At 36.5% G+C, this 23,479-nt stretch overlaps 1 protein-coding gene across 1 annotated transcript in view; it reads left to right on the top strand.

Annotated features, from left to right (window-relative positions):
* The window catches only part of LOC139437862 (butyrophilin-like protein 10), an 84,025-nt gene that overhangs the window by 5,657 nt on the left and 54,889 nt on the right, over window positions 1–23,479 (top strand). The window contains exons 3-4 of the mRNA XM_071212733.1: window positions 17,851–18,132; window positions 19,940–20,053. Coding sequence (XP_071068834.1) covers window positions 17,851–18,132; window positions 19,940–20,053 — 396 coding nt within the window. The remainder of the gene's footprint in view (window positions 1–17,850; window positions 18,133–19,939; window positions 20,054–23,479) is intronic.

Genomic DNA, 23,479 nt, shown 5'->3' with positions numbered 1-23,479 from the left:
TTCATTTGCTACCTCACCCCAGAAAGGAATTGCAAGCATTTATTAATGTTGAGTTAATAGTAATGTCCATATATTTGCATCTGATATTTTATTTGCATTTCTTCTGTTTTTTTCTTTGTCAGTCTAGCTCAGGATTTCCAATTTTCTTTTTCTTCCCTAAGATCCAACTCTTGGTTTTGCTAATTCAAAGAGAATTTTTTTAAATTATTTATTTATTTTTAAAAATTACATTAAAAAAATATGAGGTCCCATTCAACCCCACCGCCCCCACCCCCACTCCCCCCACAGCAACACTCTCTTCCATCATTGTGACACATCCATTGCACCTGGTAAGTACATCTCTGAGCATCACTGCACCCCATAGTCAATGGTCCACATCATAGCCCACACTCTCCCACGTTCCATCCAGTGGGCCCTGGGGGGATCTACAATGTCCCGTAATTGTCAGTGAAGCACCACCCAGGACAACTCCACGTCCCGAAAACGCCTCCACATCTCATCTCTTCCTCCCATTCCCCAAACCCAGCAGCCACCATGGCTACCCTTCCCACACCCATTCCACATTTTCTCTGTGGACATTGGATTGGTTGTGTCCATTGCACATCTATGTCAAGTGGGGGCTTAGATTCCACATGGATACTGGATGCACTCAAAGAGAATTTTTATTGTTTCTATTCTTAAATTTATTTATTTCTGTTCTAATGACTATAGATGCAAAAATCTTCAACAAAATGCTTGCAAACTGAATCCAAAAGCACATTAAAATAATTAAGCACAATGATCATGTGGGTTTTATCTCAGTTGTGCAAAGGGGGTTCAATACAAGTAAATCTATTAGTATAATAAATCACATTGATAAATTGAAGGAAAAAATCACAGGGATCTTTAAATAAATGCAGAATAGTCATTTGAAAAAAAATCAGCACACTTTCTTGATAAAAATACTCCAAAAGGTAGTAATAGAAGGAAATTTTCTCAATATGATAAAGTGCATATACGAAAAACCTACAGTTTGCATTATACTCAATGGTGAAAGACAGAAACCTTTCCACTGAGATCAGGAACAATGGAAGGATGCTCACTTTTACCATTGTTATTCAATATTGTGCTAGATATTCTAGCTAGAACAATTAGGGTAGATAAAGAAATAAAAGACATCCAAATAAGAATGGAAGAAGTAAAACTTTCACTATTCACTGATGATATGATTATATATGTAGAATCTCATGAAAAGTCCACAATGAAGCTATAAGAACTAATGGATGAGTTCAACAAAGTGGTGAGATACAAGATTAATATGCAAAAATCAATTGCATTTCTCTACACTACTGATCTGCAATTTGAGAAGGAAATCAGAAAAAAAATAAGTTTAATAGAAAATAAAAAATAAAATATTTAGGAATTAAATAAGCCAAGGACATAAAAACCTGTGTTCAGATAACTACAAAACATTGCTAAAAGAACCTGAAAAAGACTTAAATAAATGAATGGACACTCAAGGTTCATGGATTGGAAGAATACATATCATTGGTTGTTAATTCCACCCAAACTGGTTTACACATTCAAAACAATCCCAATAAAAATCTCAGCAGCCTATTTTGGAAAAATAGAAAAACCAATTATCAAATATATTTGGAAGGGTTAATAATGCCCCAAATAACCAAAAATATCTTTAAAAAGAAGGATTAATAACCCCTGAATAACCAAAATATCTTAAAAAAGAAGAGTAATAACCTCCGAATAACTAAAAATACCTTGAGAAAGAACAAAGATGGAGAGTTGTCAGTTTCAGGACTTGAAAGCATATTAGTTAGCTACAGTGGTAAAAAAAAAACAAAAAAAAAACCCAGTATGATACTGACATAAAAACAGATAAAAAATGGAACCAAATAAAAAACTCAAAAATAGACCTTTGCATCTACTGTCAAGTAATTTTTGACAAGGTTGTCAAGCCATGCCAGATGTGCCAGAAGAGTCTATTCAAGAAATAGTCCTGGGAGAACTGGACAGCGAAATCCAAAAGAAAAAAAGAGGACCCTATCTCACACCTTATACAAAAATTAACTCAAAATGAATCAAGGACTCAAATATAAAAGCAACAAATATAAAACTCCTAGAAGAAAATGTAGTAAAATATCCTCAAGATCTTATGGTAAACAGTTGTTCCTTAAAACTTACACCCAATGCATGAACAACAAAAGAGAAAATAGAAAAATAACTTCCTCAAAATTAAACAGTTTTGTACCTCAAAGGAGTTTTCCAAAAGGGTGAAAAGGCAGGTGACTCAATGAGCGAGAACATTTGGCAAAAACATATCTGATAAACATTTTATATCCTTATATAAGTGGCCATGGTAGTTGCTGAGGGCAGGGAGAGGGAAGAAGAAATGTGATGTGGGGGCACTTTTGGGACTTGGAATTGTCCAAAATGATATTTCAGGAACAGATGCTGGACATTATCTATCCTGCCATAACCCACTGAATGTACTGGGGGAGAGTGTAAATTACAATTTAAACTATTATCCACGCAGTGCAGCAGTGCTCCAAAATGTATTCACCAAATGAAATGAATGTGCCACAGTGATGAAAGAGGTCGTTGATGTGGGAGGAGTGGGGTCAGGGGAGGTGCAGGGTATATGAGAACCTCTTATATTTTTTAATGTAACATTTTTTGTGATCTATGTATCGTCAAAAAATACAATTTAAGAATTGGTGGGGGTGGGAGGGTGGGGAGTGGGATATATGGGAACTTCTTATGTTTTTTAATGTAATGTTTCATTGATCTATTAACTTTAAAAAAGATAATTTTAAAAAGAGAACATGCAACTCAATTATAAAATGCGAAGTATCCAATTAAAAAGTGAGTAAAAGACTTGAAAAGACAATTGTACAAAGAAGAAATTCAAATGATAAAGAGAACATGAAAAAATGTTCAACATCATTAGTGATTAGGAAATTCAATTCAAAACTAAAATGAAATACCATTTCCCACCTATTAGCCTAGCCACTATTGATAAGTTCAGAAAACTGTAAATGATGTAGAGGATGTGGATAGATAGGAACACTTATTCACTCTTTTTTTTTTTTTTACAATTTTTTTATTGACTTTGTAATAATATTACATTAAAAATATATATGTGAGGTCCCATTCAACCCCACCCCCCCACCCCCCCTCTCCCCCCCCCCAACAACACTCGTTCCCATCATCATGACACATCCATTGGATTTGGTAAGTACATCTTTGGGCACCTCTGCACCTCATAGACAATGGTCCACATCATGGCCCATACTCTCCTCCATTCCATCCAGTGGGCCCTGTGAGGATTTACAATGTCCGGTGATTACCTCTGAAGCACCATCCAGGGCAGCTCCATGTCCCAAAGACGCCTCCACCTCTCATCTCTTCCTGCCTTTCCCCATACCCATCGCCCACCATGTCCACTTTTCCCAATCCAATGCCACCTCTTCTATGTGGACATTGGATTGGTTGTGTCCATTGCACCTCTATGTCAAGAGGAGGCTCAGATTCCACATGGATGCTGGATGCAATCCTCCCATTTTCAGTTGTAATCACTCTAGGCTCCATGGTGTGGTGGTTGTCCTTCTTCAACTCCATCTTAGCTGAGTGTGGTAAGTCCAATAGATCAGATTGTAGGTGCTGGAGTCTGTTGAGGCTCAGGACCTGGCTATCACATTGTCAGTCCAGAGATTCAAATCCCCTAAATATATCTTAAACCCCAACATTAACAGCACCTCCAGCACATTAGCATGAAAGTCTTATGAAGGGAGATCCCATCTGAGTCCAGATTCATCACACATAAACACCATTTCCAAAGAGGGGCCATCTGCCCTGGTAGTTAACCCCATCTACCCTTCTTTTTTTAAATTCTTATTCTGTAATCATGTATGTAATTTAACATTTTCCCTTTCAACAATATTCATATATATTTTTCAGCGCTGTTAATAGCATTTAGAATGTTGTGCTAGAATCACCACCATACAATACCACAAAAGTTCCATCATTCCAGATAGAAACCTAGTGCATTTTAGGCCTTAAATTCCCAATTCCTTCCCCACCCAGTCCCTTGGTAATCTATAATCTACATTCTGATTTAAAAAGTTTGCTTATTCCTAATTGTTTCAAATCTGTGAGATAACACATTATTTCTCCTTTTGTTTCAGACTTATTTAACAAAATATGATGCCTTCAAGTTTCATCCATGTTGTTCATGCATCAATGCTTCATTTTTTACAGCTTAATAATATTCTAATGAATATGTATATTATATTTTATTTATCCATTCATCAGTTGGTGGACACTAGAGTTATTTTCTTATGATTCTGATTTGAATTTCCCAGACTGTTAATGATGTTGGACATCTTTTCATTTTCCCTCTGGCCATTTGTATATATTATTTGGTGTTATGTCTATTCAAGTATTTGCCATTTTTAAATTGAGTTGTTTGTCTTTTGTTAAGTTGAAGAATTTCTTCATAAATTCTGGATATTAAGCCTTTATCAAAAATGTGGTTTCCATATATTTTCCCCCATTTTGTAAGTTGTAGATTTAATACCAGTATAAAATCATTTGATGTCCAAATGTTTTTAATTTTGTTGATTTCTTATTTAACTATTTTTTATTTTGTTCCTTGTGTTTTGAGTGTAAAGTCTAATAAAACATTGCCTAACATAGTACCCAGAAGATGCCTCCCTATGTTTGTTTCTAGGAGTTTGATAATTCTAAATTTTATATTTAGGTGTTTGATTCATTTGAGTTGATTTTATGTGTGGTATGAGGTAAGGGTGCTCCCACTATTTTTTTGCAAATGGAGATAACAGTTTCTCAGCACCATTTGATGAAATGACTGTCCTTTTCAAATTGAGTCATCTTTGTCATCTTGTAAAAATCAGTTGACCATAAATGTAAGGGTTGATTTCTGAATACTCAATTCCATTCTATTGTGTATATGTCTGCCCTTGTGCAAGTACTATAATGTTTTGATAACTGTGTTTGTGTTTGGAATAAGTATTAAGATTTTGAAGTGTAGGTGTTCTAATTTATCTTCTTTTTTAAGTTGGCTTCTGCTCTTTTGGTCTCCTTACTCTACCATAAACTTTGATGATTGGATTTTCCATTTCTGCAAGTTGGAATTTTAATTGGGATTGCATTGAATCTGTAAATTGCTTTGGGTAGGATTGGCAGCTTAACAACATTTAGTATTCCAATCCATGAACATGAATATACTTTCATGTATTCATGTCTGCTTTGACTTACTTTAACAATGTTTCTAGTTTTCTGTGTACGATTCCTTTACATCCTTGGTTAGAATTATTCCTAGATATGTGATTCTTTTAGTTGCAACTGTGAATGTATTTTTTTCTGGATTTCTTCTTCTGATTCTTCATTTCTTTTGTATAGCATTTCTATTATTTAGGGTGCAGCTATTTTACCTCAACATTCTATTTATTCATTCATTATCTCTAGCAGATTTGTTGTGGGTTTTTCAGTATTTTCTGTATATGGGACCATATCATCTCAAATAGGGAAAGTTTTACCTCTGTTTACAAATTGGATGTTATTTTTCTTGCTTAATTGTACTGACAAAATCTTCTAGTACAATGTTGAATAACAGTGGTGATAGTGAGATACATCATCTTGGTGGAAGCTTTCATCTTTCACAGTTAGCTGTGACCTTTAAATATATGCCTTTTATAATGTTGAGGAAGGGTCTTTCTACTCCTAGTGTTCTAAGTGTTTTTTTCAAGAATGAATGCTGCATTTTGTCAAATCCCTTTATTGCATCAGGTGAGATGATCCTGTAATTTTTCTCCTTCATTCTATTAATGTGCTATATCACATTATTTGATTACATTATTCGAACCAAAATTGCAAACCAGGAATAAATCACACTTGATCATGGTGTGAAGTACTTTCAGTATTCTGTTGAGTTGGGTTTGCTAGTATTTTGTTGAGAAATTTTGCATCTATATCCCTAAGAGATACTGGTTTGTAGTTTTCTTTTATTGTGTCATCTTTATCTTGTTTTGTTATGAGGGTAATTATAGATTCATAAAATAAAGTATGGAATGTTCCTTCTTTTTCAAACTCTGAAAAAGTTTGAGCTGCATTGCAGTTACTTCTCTCTGGAATGGTTGGTATGATTCGCCTAGAAGTCATCAGATCCTGGGGTTTTCCTTGTTGCAAGGTTGTTGTTTACTGATTCAATCTCTTTACTAGGAATTAGTCTGTTGAAATCTTTTATTTCTTCTTGAATCAATGTAAGTAGTTTGTGTGTCTCTAATAATCAATTTCATCTAGATTATATCATTTATTGTTGTACATAGTATTTTTTATTTCAGCAGTATTGGTAGTAAAGCCCCCTTTTTCATTTATGATTTTTTATTTGTATCTTTATATTTCTTTAGCAGTCTTCCTAAGATTGATGAACATTAGATATACTTAAAGAACCAATTTTTGGTTTTGTTGATTCAATGTATTTTTTGTGTTTTTTTTTGTTTTGTTGTGTTTAAAATAAAATAAACTGTCAAGTTTATTGAACTCAAGTTGCATTAATGTAGGAGCAGCACCAAAAGAGGTTTCTGCTTAAAGGGTTGAGCTGGAGGAGCAACTTACATGGTTGCTCGAAAAAATGGATGGTGTTGGGGAATGGGGAGGAAGAAGTGAGATATGAATTATGGATAGTATGTAAGCTCTAAGTGCTATGAGGATGATGTGAACTACATTGACTATGGGGGCTGTGGACTGTCCAGGTAATGTGTCCTTGTGGCCAGTTCATCAATTAGTAAGCAGAATTCTGGTGTAAGAATGTGGCTATGAGGTGAAGATCAGCAGGCTTTGCTATTGTCAGCTTGTTCTTTTTGTTAGTTTTCTCTTCAAGAGAGGAACAGGGATTTTTTCAGCACTGCAAAGCATCATTGGTATATTAGTCTACTTCAGTTAACCTCTATTTCTTCATAGTAACCCCATGGACAAAATAGATACTCAAGCAAATCAAAATGGTTAGTAAAATCATTTATCATTCCAATTTCAAATACCTCCTTTAGACTGAGGGAGTCATTTAACTCCCCAAAGACCAAGTATGGCTAGTTTGAGACTCTATAGACTGATATTTTAAAGCAACAGGGAATATGAGACTTTGGTGGCTTTGAGGGACTGTGCAATGAAGCTGGTGAAGATGAAGATGAATACAGTCCCAAGGAGAAGAATGTTGATTAGCATGATTGGTGGTGATATTAGGGAATATAATCAAGATGTGTTAGGCACGAACACCTTAATTAATTCCTATATGTTTCTTAGTTTCTTATTTATGGTATGAAGCCATTTGGATTATTTGAAGAATTCCTGGGTCTTTGTTTCAACTTCTCTGGTATCATGGATCCAAGTATGACAGGATGTGTTGGCAACAAAACAGATACCTCCTTTTTCTGCCAGTAGGTAATCTAAAGTTAATCGGTTATCCAAGGGGCTTTGAGGGAATTGAGGGGAGTATTAGTCCTCGCATTCCTTCCTTGTTTCTTGAGCTACAACTTTAAGCGTGGCACTAAAGTTATGGATAATGTTTTCTTGGTATTCAAAACCTTTCTAGGAGGCTAACTGTTGGAGTCCGAGCCCTAATTTAGTATGAATTAAACGAATAACCCATTTATTTCTCATGAGAAAAGTAAAGTTACAAGGATTGAAGTTGGGATCTATTACAAAGCTAAATGTGCATTGCCTACCTCACTCTGGACAGGTCAGTGAGAAAACAAGAAAATGCTATAGGCATAGAGTGGTATTGTATAGGAAGGTACAACCTGAGGGGACATAGCAATGCTTTTGGTTCTTGAAAGAGTCTGAAGTTTAGGAATGTCAGGTTGACTTTGGTGAGTATGCTTGAGCAAGTTTTGGATGAGTCTGAGAGTGCTAAGGGAGCACCTTCTGGTCTAGGGCAGACTTTTTGACTTGGGTATTGTCAATAGTTTGACCTTCTCAACTGGTGGTGCAGATAAAAACTTTCATACAGTAAATAAAGAAACAGGGGAAGGGGTTTGGTGGGATAGAGGTGGAATGAGACTCTGAAGGAAGGTGAAGCCTGATATATCATGGGAAGACACTTCAATTGCTGGATTATACTAGAGACTCCCACTGGGAAAGAATCATGATGGAAATATTAGAGAGGGGTATTCCATGAAGGAAGGATTGGACTGCTTGTGTTTTTGTTATGGCAGACCCAATAGTTTGAGAGATTAAACCCAGAGGCGATAAATTGATACATGTTAAGTATAAGGCTGTTTTTCCAGTTGTAGGTGAAGTGGGGGAGACAGGGAAACAAAAGAATTGTGTAGGGGTCATGGGGCTAGGGAATTCTATATTTGCTACAATCTAGATAAAGGCAATGGAGCTTACTGCAGCAAATAGAAGAAAACAGAGTTAATAAGAGTTCCTGGGGAGGGGAAATTAGGGTATTCTTGCTCTCAGGGGAGAATTATGGATTACTCAAAAAAATAACCAAGAGTAATTTTTAAAGTATACTCAACCCAAGTTGAGAGTCTTGGGAGAGTTGTTTGTGGCAGATGCTGGCTGTTTCTGGACCCACTGGGGCCAAAGTGTCAGATCTCTGATACTTTCGGTAGTCCACTTGGGGAATGGGACTGGTTTTAGATGTGAAAGGTGAATCCAAGAGTTGATTCCTTAGAACTTTGTGGCATTAGGGATGTTAAGGAGGACTTGAAAGGGTCTTTTCCACTGGGGCTTTTGTCCATGCTTCTGAAGATGCCATTTTCAATATGCCTGAACTAATGGATGTACATGTGGTATCGATTTGGGGATATCTGTAGAGATTCAAAAACACTTTTTGAGAGTTCAGAGTCTGTGAGAGTTTTTGGCAGGAGGTAGCCAGTAAGGAGCTAATGTCAGCAGTTTGTGACCAGGGAAATAAGGATCTGGGTCTGCCATTAACTATTTCATAAGGGGAAGATGGTAAAGACCTAAAGGACATCTCTGTAAGCTTCATGAGGACTAGGGGAGAACTTTAACACAAGCAAGGGAAAATCATGCAGTAACTTTCCCTTTTTTGTTTTCTTAGACCACAGATGCTTTCAACAAGCCCTGCTGATTGGGGGTAATAGGAACAGTGAAGGTGATGCAGAAGGGGTGAAATTGTTGAAGTTTAGAAAGGAGTTGTCCTATACAGTGGGTGCACATTCACTATGGTTTTTTCAAGGAACTCCCTACCAGGTGATGATTTTTCTTAATAGAATTTTGGCTTTTAAGGTGGTAGATGTTTACAGGAAAAATATCTACTTACTGAGAGAACTTACAGACTAAAACAAAGTAGTCCTTATATTATAGACAAGGTGGGAGTTGGATCAAGCTGATTTGCCAAATCTCAAAAAACCTTGAGGTGGTGGAAACATTCCAGGGGCAAGTAAAAAAATGTTGAGCCAGGTTGCAATGAGGGCAGAGGCTATAGTTTGCAACTCCTTCTTGATTTCAGATTTAAAATTTCCCCACCAATACATTCTTGGAAGATTTTCAAGCTTACTGGGAGTCCAGTGGGTGTGAGTGTGAAGGTGAGCAATCATTGGGTGAGTGATGATATCTGGAAGGATGAATAGACAATATGGGCTGACCCAAAGTCCACTCTGGGGTTTTTATGCCCCCCTTGGCCTTCCAAATTTTTAAGATCTTGGGCAAATACAGTCTTCTGAGCTTCTACAATATCATTTAAGGACATCTTTTAGGGTCCATTGCACCAGTGCAGAGGGAGAAGGCAAGGTTGCTTGGTAAGTTCCAATAGTTCACTTGGTGTTTCATACTTGCACCTCGTCCAGGGCCAGTGTCCACTATGACATATCCTTTGGTTTCTTCTGAGTCAGTTCTGCTCTGCACTTTTCACTGTTGCTATTGCTTTGGGGAGAAAAGACTGAGGAAATTCACGTAACGAAACCTTGTTTTTAATGGACTGGCCAAAGCATGTCATGTAAAGAAACCTTGGTGTTTCCAGAGGCATAGTGACTGTCTGTATAAATGGTAATTGCTGTACTTTTGCCAAGCAGCAGGCCAGCATAAACTCTGTGAGTTAAGACTGTTGAGCTGAGGAAGCCACACGGAGGGGACATGTTCTAAATTTCAGAAGTGTATTATTCTATATCCTGCAACTAGATGTCCCTTTTCATCATGATAGCATATATCTGTAAAACAAGACATTTTCAGGTTTTTCTCAGAGGGGTATTAGTGAGGTCTGGCCTTGACTCAGAACAGAATCAAGAAGAGCAAGTCTGTTTTGGGGCTCAGAGTCATATCTGGTGAGCAAGTTGGGGAGGAACGTGTCAAAGTTGAGAAACAATAAAGTTTATTGTGAAACATTAGTGTTGTTTAACACGGATGCTTCTTGGTCTGAAAGTGAGTATGTAGAGAAAAGCTGGAAATGACGGATTTTTACCAGAGGCTCCACAATATGGTACATAAAAACCGTGAAAGCCAAGGATTATTTAAGTGACTGCCTGAAACAAAATCCAGTGACAATGACTGTGCATAGGCAGGAGGGAAGATTCTTAGTTACTGCATCCAAAGTCTGACTGTAATAGCAGATGGGGTGAAAATGGTCAGCACAACTTAGGGATGTTCCCCACATGGATTCTTTCCTTTTTCAGTTACAAACAGCTGAAAGGTAAGGGAGTAATTAGGAATCGCCAGAGAAGAGGGTTCTAAGAGCCCTTGCTTCAGAGAGAAGAGTGCTGAAAGGATAGGATACAAGAGTGAGAAAGTTATAGTTGGGAGATTTTGAAGAAAGTTTAAAAGGCTAGGCAATGGAAGTAAAGCAAGGGACCCACAAAAATCAATATCCAGGGAGCCCAAGAAAGACAAGGTATTGTCATTTGGTTATGCATTCTGGAAAGTTAAGTATGGCCTTAAGGGAAGTGTGGTCTAGTGAGAGTTCTTGAAGGAAGCAATATGACCAAGGAACTTAGCATAGGGTTGGACAAACTGAGGTTTTTCCTTAGAAGATTAATGCATCTTATCTTTGAAGCACAGATTTTTCTTAATTTGGCCTTTAAGGACAGCTGAGGGATTTTTCTTTAAGAAGCATACTCAAGCTCTTAATTTCCTTAATTGAAAAATAAGCATTCTATATACTTTACATATATAAGTTACTAAAATTATTTTGCAAACTATCTCTAAACATTTTACAACATACAATTACTACCCAAAATAAACTTATCAGAATAATGACATAATTTAGTTAAAAGCAAACATAATTTTCCTTTTTTCTATTAAACACTTAGTAGATGAAACATTAACTTTTTTGATCAATAAATCTGTATACATTTAGGAAGAACATACTTAAGTAAAGCAAAATTGTCAGAATTGTTGCTTGTTTCGTTTACTATTTAATCAGTATTTCAGTGAAAAAACATTTATGAAACATCTATAAGGACAAATTTTTGGAGTACCTTTTTTGGAAGGTATGGGGTATGGTTGTTTTTTGGGCTAAGCCATGGCTTAATTGCATGCATAAAAAAGGAGTCAGGGCAGCGGATTTGGCACAACGGATAGCGCATCCGCCTACCACATGGGAGGTCCAAAATTCAAACGCAGGGCCTCCTGACCCATGTGATGAGCTGACCCACACGCAGTGCTGATGCATGCAAAGAGTCCCGTGCCACACAAGGGTGTCCCCCCATAGGGGAGCCCCACGCGCAAGGAGTGCACCCTATAAGGAAAGCCACCCAGTGTGAAAAAAGTGCAGACTGCCCAGGAATGGCACCACACACATGGAGAGCTGACACAGCCAGATGACGCAACAAAAAAATGTAACACAGATTCCTGGTGCCACTAACAAGAATAAAAGTGGACACCAAATAACACACAGCAAATGGACACAGAGAGCAGACAACTGGGGGGAGCAGGGAGGGGGAGAGAAATAAATTAAAAATAAATCTTAGAAAATTAAATAAATAAAGTTTCCTATTAAAAAAATAGTCAGCATTTTTGTTTTCTTTTTATAAAATTAGTCAGTACAAAAGTTACTAAACTTTACCAGCACTAGTTCTATTAATGTGGCTCTCCAGGTTTAAGTACAGTTAACATGGAAACACAACAGAAAATATTAATGTTGTTAAGTGTTTTACTATTATTCCTTGTTTTTTTCTAAATAATGTAGGGGAACTATACACATGAATCTATGAAAACACATTTTGTACTGGCAGATTTGTTGAAATACTTAAAATACTGTATTAATGCAATTTAAAACATCTTCATGTACTTTAAAACTGTAATATACAATTTTAACAAGGATTAATGAAACATATAGGTATTACACTGTTTGTAAGAAAATAATGTAATACATACAATTTAATTTTATATACATTTTTGAAACTTTTAAAGTTATTTTCTATTTAAATTTTGTGAAATCCTTTGAAATTATATACATACCTATATACACACACAAAATTAGTATATAAAGAACTTAAAAGTTTTTTTTTTCCTTAAATGAACAACGTTTATTTAGAGGTCATATATAGTAAGCATTTAAATATTTATTTTAGATTATACTATATTTTTACTATATGATTGTGAGCAGTGTATTAAAAGAATCTTTACTTTGTTTATTAAATACTTTCATTTATCTAAAATTTTATATGACTTTTACCAGCATTCTGTAAATTAATTAGCAAAGGTTTGAGCATTCAGCCTTATAAGTATGAAGGATAAGATCAAATTTTTACAAGTCCCTCTGAATCATCATTAGTATTTGTGAAATATTGTTATAGAAATGTAGTTAAACTAGGATAGAACCCAGAGGGAAAATTAAAAACAAATGGTTACCATACATATAAAAACTTACTATTAAAATTGAAACAGCCTATTATTATAGATTGCTTAGGAGTTGCCACCTGGGAACATCCTTGTTGCTCAAATATGGCTTTTCTCCAAGCTGAACTCAACATATAAATACATTACCATCCCCCCAGCATGGAACATGACTCCCAGGGATAAGCTTTCATGGCACCAAGGGAATACTAACAAATATAAACTAGCGATGCACCTGGAAAAGGATCTTGACCAAAAGGGGAAAAGGGAAAGACAAATGAGTTTATATGGCTAAGAAACTTCAAAGTGAGTTGGGAGGTCAATCCAAAGGTTATGCTTATGCACATCCCAGCAGGATCTCATTGACTCCCGTGGCTCACTGATCCAGGCTATGAAATCAGAAAGGACTGTAAAGGATTCTTGCATGTATCATGCTTTTCACCAAGGCATTAGAGGTATTGTCTGGCATCCACATTTGGATCCCACTTCTCAACAAGTGCTGCTGCATTTATGATTAAATAAACAGACTTAAAAGGGAGATATAGAATTTATAGAGGTAAAGCTGCAATAAAGCAAGAGAGGCACCAAAAGATGTTTCTACTCAAAGGGCAGCAGCTTATATGGTCACTTAAAAAAAATGGGAAAGTGTGGAGGAATGGGGAGGGATAAAAGGGATATTAAAGATGGTTAGTATTTTAGCTCCATGTGCTACAAAGATGATGTGAACTATGTAGACTACAAGTTCTGTGGATTTTCCAGTCCTTGAGTTACAGTTATTTAATTAACAAGCAGGATGGTGGTGTAAGAATGTGACCCTCTGCTGAGATCAGCAGACTTTTATGTTGTCAGCTTGTTCTCTTTGTTACTCATTCCTTCCTGTTAGGCAAAGCAGTCTTTGTCATTGTTGAAAAAGATCATTAGTATGTTAGTCTGCTTCAGCTAACCTTTGTTTCTTCTTTGTAATCCCCTGGATATAATGGAAGCTCAAGCATTTCTAGATTGTTAGTAAAATAATGTATCATTCCAATTTCACAGATTCTAATTCAGTTTTCTCTGCTCTTTAATACTATAATATTTCCTCTCAGAACTTCTTTCACAGTGTCCCATAAATTTTGGTATGTTGTTTTCATTTGCACTTACCCTGAAGATATTTCCTAATTTATCTTCTGATTTTCTCCTTTACCCAATGATTTCTTGGTTGTGGGACATGACTTCCAGAAGAAGAGCCTCCCTGGTTCTGAGGGAGAATTACCAAGCACCAACTAGTGATCCATTTGGAAAAAGATTAAATGCACATCTCAGGAGGATTTCATTGACTTCCACAGTAAACAATGCCTCAAATAGCAGCGCTCTTGAGAGATCTAGAGAATTTAGACACTATAGGCAGGGCAGACAATCTCAGGAATTTGACACCCTGTCAGTAGGTCGTACTTTGGAATATATGCTCCCCAATGTAAACAGAGTTAGACTCATTTATAATTTCACTACATATGGCTTTTCTGCCACTTTTATTTGAACCAATAGTTAGCATTATACTTGTTAAATATCTGTCCCAGGGACTTAAATCTTGTATGTTCACATGCCAGTTGAGGTCTGAATGTCAGCAGAGTTGCAACATCTACCACCCAGGTCATTGGACTTGCCCAGGAAAACTCACAAAAGGATGATGATGGAAAATGCCCATAAAAATGTCAGAGAATATCTACAACTGCAAGCAAGGCAGTTCCATCCATCTGCCCCATGGAATCTAAGCCCCTCACAGTCAGAAATAGAGTGGGAATCACCATCCCAAAATCCTCAAGATTAAGTAATGAACAAACATAAGGGAGAATGTAACTGTGGTCTAAAGTAGACTTATAATTCCAGCAATGGAAGAACTTATAAAAATGATATAAAGCTGTGGCCACCTGAGTTTCTAAGGGGAGATGGAGGGAAGAATTGGTGTAATATAGGACATTTTGGGGACATTGGAATTGTTCTGCATGAAATAGCAATGATGGATACAGCTATATACCTTCTGTTAAAACCTATGAAATTGTGTGGTGCAATATGTAATCTATAATGTACTATTGTTAGTAACAATGCTTCAATATGTGTTCATGAATTTTAACAAATGTACCACACTTTAAAAAAAGATGTAAATGGGAAATTGTGAGAAGGGGAGTGGTTGGGGTGTATGGGGGTTCCTATATTTTCATTGTAACATTAATGTGATCTAAAGCTGCTTTCAAAATAAAATGTATTAAGTTATGCTGTTTGATTTCCACATATTGGTCAATTTTCCATTTCTCCCTCTGTTATTGATTTCTTACTTCATTCATTTTTAGTCAGAGAGAATAGAATGTATGCTAGCAATATACTTGAATTTATTAAGACTGGTTTTGTAACCAATCATATGGCCTATCCTGGAGAATGATCTACATACACTTGAGAAGAATGGGTATTCTGTTTTTGTTGCATGACATGATTTATATATCTCTGTTAGGTCTAGTTGGTTTAGTATATCATTCAAATTCTGTACTTCCTTACTGATCTTCTTACTAGATATTCAATTCATTATGGTAAGAGATGTGCTCAGATCTCCTATTATTAATGTAGAACTGTCAATTTCTCTCTAAATCTTCAGATATTTTCTGGTTCCATTTTTAGGTGCATATATATTTACACATGTTACATCTTTCTGTTGAATTTTTCCATTTATCAGATATAATGACAATCTTTGTCCCTCATAATTGTTTTCCACTGAAAGTATATTTTATCCAGTATTTGTGTAGCCATCCTAGAAGTCCTTTGATTACTACTTGCATGGTATAAAATTTACCATCCTTTCATGTTCAGCTTGCTTGTATCCTTGACTTTTATGTATTGGTACATATAAATAAAGCATACAATTCCTCCAAGGTGTACAATCCATGGTATTTGCTATAAATACAACATTGTGCATTCATCACTTCAGTCATTATTAGAGCACTTTCATTATTTCAATATTCATAATAATAAAAAAATCAGAGAAAGAAACAAGACAATTCCTCAGCTCTTAATCTTTCTATGCTTCCCTAATTGTACATAGCTGCTATTTCTAGATATTCTATCCAAAGTATATAATCAATGATATAACACATTTTATTTATCCATTCATCCACTGATGGGCATTTGGGTTGATTCCAACTTTTGGCAATAGTGAATAGTGCTGCTATGAACATTGGTGTGCATATTTCAGTTTGTGTCCTTGTTTTCAGATCTTCTGGGTATATACCCAGCAGTGGAATTGCTGTCATATGGCAAATCTATAGCTAGTTTTTTGAGAAACTGCCAAACTGTCCTCAGAATGGCTGGATCCTTCTGCATTCCCACCAGCAGTGGATGAATGTTCCCATTCCTCCACATCCTCTCCAGCACATGTAGTCTTCTGATTTTTTGATAGCTGCCAGTCTTATGGGAGTAAGATGGTATCTCGTTGTTTTTTTTGATTTGCATTTCCCTAATAGCTAGGGATTTTGAGCATTTTTTCATGTGTTTTTTAGCCATTCGTATATCATCTTTGGAAAAGTGTCTGTTTAAATCTTTTTCCCATTTTTTAAATGGGCTGTTTGTCTTTTTATTTTCAAGATATAGGAGTTCTTTATACATGTAAGATATAAGTCTTCTATCAGATATATGATTACCAAATATTTTTTTCCCATTGTGTTGGTTCTCTTTTCACTTTCCTGGCAAACTCCTTTGAGGGGCAGATGGCATTAAATTTGAGGAAGTCCCATTTATCTATTTGTTCTTTTGCTTCTCTTGCTTTTGGTGTGAAGTTCATGAAGTCGTTTCCTATTACAAGTTCCTGTAAATGCTTCACTACTTTGCTTTCCAAGGTCTTTATGGTCTTTGATCCATCTTGAGTTGATTTTTGTATAAGGTGTAAATTGGTAATCCTCTTTCATTCTTGTACATATGGCTATCCATTTCTCTAGGCAACATTTGTTGAAGAGGCCATTCTCTCCCAGTTGAGAATGTTTGGTGGCCTTGTCAAATACCATATGACTGTATATATGAGGATCTATATCAGAACTCTCAATTCAATTCCATTGGTCAGTGTGTCTATCCTTGTGCCAATACCATGCCTTTTTCACTACTGTAGCTTTGTAGTATGTTTTGAAGTCAGGTAGTGTGATTCCTCCAATTTTCTTTTTCTTTTTCAATATGTCTTTGACTATTTGGGGCCTCTTTCCTTTCCAAAGAAATTTCATAGTTCGTTTCTCTAGTTCATTAAGGAATGATGTATTTATTTTTATTGGGATTGCATTGAGTCTGTAGATCATTTGCTTGTTGGTTGTTTTGAAGATCCCCTTCCTATAGGAGTTTGGTTGTCCACTCTGTTTCCCCAGGAGATTGACCTCCCTCTCCAAGATATTTAAAACTGAAGCCTTTTTTCAGATTGTCTGTCTCTGTCAATATTATGGTAGCTACTTGTTGCCACTTGAGTATAATTAATACTAATTAAAATTTAAAAGTCATTTGCTTGCTTGCATTAGTTCCACTGCAAGAGTTCAATAGCTAATTATATTTAGTGTCTTTGGTACTGACTATGATGATAAAAGAACATGCCTAATCACAAGGCACTTTATTTAAAAGAACTGCTCTAGAAAAATGATGAATGGTATTTTAGTCCCTAAAACACCTTGCTATCTACTTCAGAAAAACAAAATGATTTGTTTTCATTGGCTACAACAAGACTGATACAGTGTTCAGTGACACAACTTGAGCAATCATCAGATAAAATTATGAGTTACTTGACAAAGATAGAGAAGAAAAGGGGAAAAATGATATGGAACTGCTTAGTATTAGATAAATACTATAATGCTGGTATAGCTTATTTAATTTACATCTCTCCCCAGTCCTTGCAGGTCAATAATTTTTTTTTAACCTCATGACAACACAGGAAAGTTAAGATCCATAGATTTTCATTAATAAGCTTATGTTCACTGGCACATGTGAAATGTATTAAACTCTTAAAGAAGTGCACTTTGTCTTCCTTTCATTTTCCAGGCTCAGGAACAGCCCCTCATATTCACATTGACCATGGTGAAACCAAAGGGCTTAATCTGACCTGCACATCCATGGGGTGGTACCCAGAGCCCGAGGTACAGTGGAGAGACCTGCAAGGAGAGCGCTTGGCACCAGCCCCTGAAACCAAAACATCAAGAAGGAATGGCATGTTTCATGTGGAGACATCTATAATGCTGGACAAAAGTTCAAAAGAAAATGTGGCCTGTTACATAAGGAACCCAGTCCTCGGTGTGGAAAGGGAAGTGCACATTTCTGTGACAGGTCAGTTCCTTCAAGATCAGCATCCTGAGGTTTTGCTACTGATCAAGAAGGTATAGCTGGCAAAGACCTTTGACCAATAGACCTAGAATTTGTAACTCTTATGTGGGAGTTTAGTAAAATTACACTTTTGTTCTGTTTTGTATCCCTTTATCAGTCGAATAGATTCCATTATTTTAATATACTAAAAATGCATAGGATATGCTAAAGCAATGTAAGGATAATGAACGTTTTGAGGAATCACTCAAAGTCCTTCTATTCTTACCCTAAGCCCACTTGGTAAGGAAAACATTCATAACATTTTTTTATTTTACCATTTTGAGCTTGATTCCTGACAGCACCAACTACCAGCTTTATGACATAGAGGAAGTAGCATTGTTTCTGTGCCTAACCTCAAAAGATTTAAGGAAACTTAATTTAGGAAAGTTAAATAGAATAATAATATGGTCTACCTGATAAGATTGTTATGAGGATGTTCTGGTAAAATTCATATCATAGGTGGACAAGCACTCAGGCAACTCAATCTACCCTCTGTAAATACTCAAAATGATTGTTCAAAGAAATAAAATTTTGCCCAAAAGCATCCCTGCAACTCTTCCTAATTGTTTACCTTAGGATATCTCTCCATGCTGATATTTTTCTCCTCTTTCCTTCTCAACCTCCTTACTCTAGCACCCACCAATCTCCCTATCCATGTTCTCTCAATTTTCTTTTAACTATGTTTTTCTCTTTGATCCTTCAAAACTTAACCCTAATACCTCCCTTTTCAGTATGTCTTCATCAACCTAGTCTGTATTAAGTGTCCCTTTCTTTATCCTCACATTATTTTCAGTGTACGTTTCAATATTTTTCCAAGTAGAGTTTTATCCCTTTGAGGACAGTGCATCTTATTTTAATCCTCATTACTTAACAAAGCATTTAGTCCAAAATTTATTTTTGCAAAATGGATAAATAAAATAATATTGCATGAATTTTACTAACAAGTAAAGCATTATTTCTTGTGTGCTTCAGTTTTGAAAGCCACACTTAATTAAGATAATTAAAAGGAGAATTTAAGTTTTAATGTGAGAGAAAAGTTCATATGCTAAAATTATTACTTTTTATTTTTATAACAGACTTAGAAAGATAAAGAAGAAGACAAATAACCAAAGCCTTCTTATAATATTTTACAGTTAAGAAAGAAATTAAGGTACATTTAAAACATGATGAGTATGAAATGAGAAAGGAAAAGGAACTAGGAAAGGAACAAATGAATGTTCTCAAGTCACCATAAGAGAAAGCTCTTGAAAACCTGGATGCTGAAGATTAACTATGAAATTTTTAAAAATGCTTCTTCATATTTATATAATTAGACACAAATTCAAAATGAATTAATTAAAAATTAGTTAATTCATTTGCAATAATATAGTTGAGAACTTTTGAATGAAGTTAATCCCTGAATGAGAGTGCCTTGATAGCAGCATTTTATTATAAAAATGATATGTTACAAATATAATGATAAGTTAGCATTTATAAAGTCTGAACAGTGAATACCTGGGTATCTTTTACACTATTTTTATAAGTTTTGCATATTTAAAGTCTTTGTAATTTCAAAATTGTGTGTCCTGTATTTCTGAACATTGGGAATAAACAGGGATACAAGAAATTCTGCAGGATTCTTGAATCTGAATTCATTAGAATTGCAGTGAAGCTTGACTAGGAATGGCCCCTAGTAATATCTCTTAGGATAAAACATCTGGGGATTGATAATTAACAGCTAAGTCACCTGTTGTCAAACTGACTCTCATATGAGATGATCCTTGTCTTTCAGATGCCTTGTTCCCCGGGGTTTCACCCTGGCCTGTGATAGCACCTGTGATTGTGGTTCTACTGGTCATAATTGGGATCGTCTGTGTTCTACTAATGCGTGCTAGTAAATCAAAAGGTAAATTTGGGTCTAGCATCATTTGTCAGGGAATCAGAAGATAACTCATTTCAATAAAAAAATCAGACATGGTCCATAAGTTATCTTTAGAATTTGAAATTGTGAAAAAAATGTTAAGAAAATTATTCTACCTGCATATATTTGGTTCTACATGTTTATCAGATAATAAAGTTTGCATGGTCAAGATCAGCTTTCTCATCAAAAAAGAATTCTTGGTTCATAATTTGATCAATTCCAGTGGCAAAAAGTGGCTACTGTAACAACAGATCCATTATGTGCAAACTTTTCCTTTTTGTTTTAAGGCAGGAATTCAGTATTTGGCTGCTAGATCAAAGAATAGTAACATAGAAGGACTGGAGTAGTAGCATAAAAGGACAAGAGTGGGGATTTTTTGAAGTAATTGACTAAATGATATAATATTTAGAAAACTAGCCAGTCTAATATCACACCCCCCCATCATCCATCATACACAATCAATTCATTTAACCATTTTTGCCTATAAGTTTATATTACTTTATCTTTATTCTCCAACTTATCAGCCTGAGCTGACAACATAGAAGAACTGCCTAAATAGTTTGAGATAAACTGCTAACACATATACATGTATGTATATGACCAAATTGTTAGTAATATAAAGACAAATTTATTTATCCTGGAATAAATTTTTCTCTTAAGGCTGATTGTTTTGAGTCCATGTATAAGATTCTTTCTACTAACATCAAATTAATCCCACAAATTTATATAACAGATTAAAGGATTAATTTAGTAAAGAAGAACTTCTATACTTTATAGTAAAGGACATGCTTATATATCATTTAGCATTCATTTATAGAGCAGCTACAATGTGCCAGGATCTCTGCTAGGTTGCCAGCTGCTAGGGTTGTAGCAGGTACAATATAGTCATGGTTCCTGTTCCTTTGACTAAAGAGAATATATTTTGTTCATTTTATTTTTTTTAAAGATTTATTTATTTATTTATTTCTCTCCCCTTCCCCCCCACCCCAGTTGTCTGTTCTCTGTGTCTATTTGCTACGTCTGGTTTCTTTGTCCACTTCTGTTGTCGTCAGCAGCACGGATATCTGTGTTTCTTTTTGCTGCGTCATCTTGTCGTGTCATTTCTCTGTGTGGGAGGCGCCATTCTTAGGCAGACTGCTCTTTCTTTCGCGCTGGCGGCTCTTCTTACGGGGCGCACTCCTTGTGCATGGGGCTCCCATATGCAGGGGACACCCCTGTGTGGCACGGCATTCCTTGCGCGGATCAGCACTGCGCGTGGGCCAGCTCCACACGGGTCAAGCAGGCCTGGGGTTTGAACTGCGGACCTCCCACGTGGTAGATGGATGCCCTAACCACTGAGCCAAGTGTGCTGCCATTTTGTTCATTTTAAATATTCTCTAGTATCCTAGCATAGTCTTCAGTGCATAGATGCCTTGTAATCCAGATCTTGACATTAAATGAGATATCCATTGTTTTACACCTAAAATGAGTTTGATAAGTGCATATCCTTTTCTAACATTCCACATTACCCTCCAAAAATTTAGTGTCAATTCTGTTGAAAATATATGATAAAAACAGAGATAATGATGACTGTAGTCTCAATATGTGTTTTGACTCTGAAGTAAAAACAAAAACTCTTGTCTAACCTGATTATAAACTCTCAAGGGTATTCCAATTAATGCATATTATATTATAAGGAAGATTAGCATTTTATAGTTATATTCCTCTGTAATGATTGATTTGAAGATAAAATAACCAATTGGTGGAAAAATTCTGGACCACTGGTTTGAATCCTAGTTGTTTTTTTAAATTTTTTAAAATTTTTTCCAAATTCTACTCAATTTATTCATTTCTTAAAAAGATATCACATTTAAAAATATGAGGTACCCATTCACCCCCACCACCCCATCCCACCAATCCCCCCACAGTAACACTCTCCCCCATCATCATGGCACATCCATTGCCTCTGGTGAGTACACCTCCAGGCATTGCTGTACCCCATGTCCCGTGTTCCACACCATAGCCCACACTTTCTCACGTTCCATCCAGTGGGCCATGGGAGGACATACAATATCCGGCAATTTTCCCTGGGGCACCACCCAGGACAACTCCAAGTCTCGAGAATGCGTCCACATCTCTTCTCTTCCTCCCCTTCCCCGTACCCAGCAGCCACCATGGCCACTTTTTCCACATAATGCCACATTTTCTCGATTATTAACCAAAATAGTTCATGAATAAAATATCATTGAGTCCACTCAAATCTTTACTGTATTCCTCCTTCCTGTGGACCTTGGATTGGTTGTGTCCATTTATTCCACATCTATGTCAAGAGGGGGTTTAGATTCCACATGGATATTGGAAACAATCCTCCTGCTTTCAGTTCTAGGCACTCTAGGCTCCATGGTGTGGTGGTTGACATTCTTCAACTCCATGTTAGCTGAGTGGAGTAAGTCCAATAAATCGGAGTGTAGGAGCTGAAGTCTGTTGAGGCTCAGGGCCTGGCTATCATATTGTCAGTCCAGAGATTCAAATCCCCTAGGTATATCTTAAGCCCCAGCACCAACTACAATTCCAGTAAAGTAGTATGAAAGGCTGGTGAAAAGAGATCCCATCTGACTTCAGCTCCATCATGCAGAAACACCAGCTCCAAAGAAAGGCCAACTGACATGGCAGTGAATCCCATCTGCCATGACCATAGAACCTGTGGGTCTCTTTAGCCCTCAAAAGGACCAATATCTGGGGTTGTATCTACTTTATCTGTCTCTGAGACTCTGCTCTGGTGTGCATAAGGGCAATCCTTCTGACAATCTCCAGACTCTTTTTTAGAGACTCATAGCCATATAAATTCATTTGTCCTTTCCATTTCCCCCTTAATTTAGGTCAAACAGCATTTTTAACTACTATTATTATATGTTGACAGGGATATTCTGCTGGTCTGGGTTGAACCTTTAATTCAAGGTCATTTTCTAGTTGCATCATCAGCTGGTACTTGGTAGTGATCCCTCGGTGCCAGGGAGGCTCATCACCGGGTGTCATGTCCCACGCTGGGGGGAAGGCATTGCATTTACATGCTGAGTTTGGCTTTGAGACTGGCCACATTTGAGTAACATGGAGGCTGTCAGGAGGGAACTCCTAGACACAGTGCTGCTCTAGGCCTTGTTCTTATTTCAGGCATATAGGCTCACAAGCATAGTCATTAGTATCAGGGGCTCACTATTGGACCCTCATTCTTTCCTAGTCCTTACCGTTGCACCTGGGGGACTGCTGCTGCTCCCCTAGGTACCACGACAGAGAACCCCCCCGCCCAGTAACCCAGTGCCCCCCGAGCTGTTGTTTTTAATTGTTTCCACTATGAGTATATCCAAACATTTCCGTGCAGCCTGAACACATGCCCTGTATAACTCCCTGTCAACCATATATCGCCTGTCAATA

This window comes from Dasypus novemcinctus, chromosome 30, assembly GCF_030445035.2.
Source record: "Dasypus novemcinctus isolate mDasNov1 chromosome 30, mDasNov1.1.hap2, whole genome shotgun sequence".
Classification (NCBI taxonomy): domain Eukaryota; kingdom Metazoa; phylum Chordata; class Mammalia; order Cingulata; family Dasypodidae; genus Dasypus; species Dasypus novemcinctus.
Note: the sequence above shows the minus strand (reverse complement) of the source record. Positions and strands in the feature narration are given on the sequence as shown.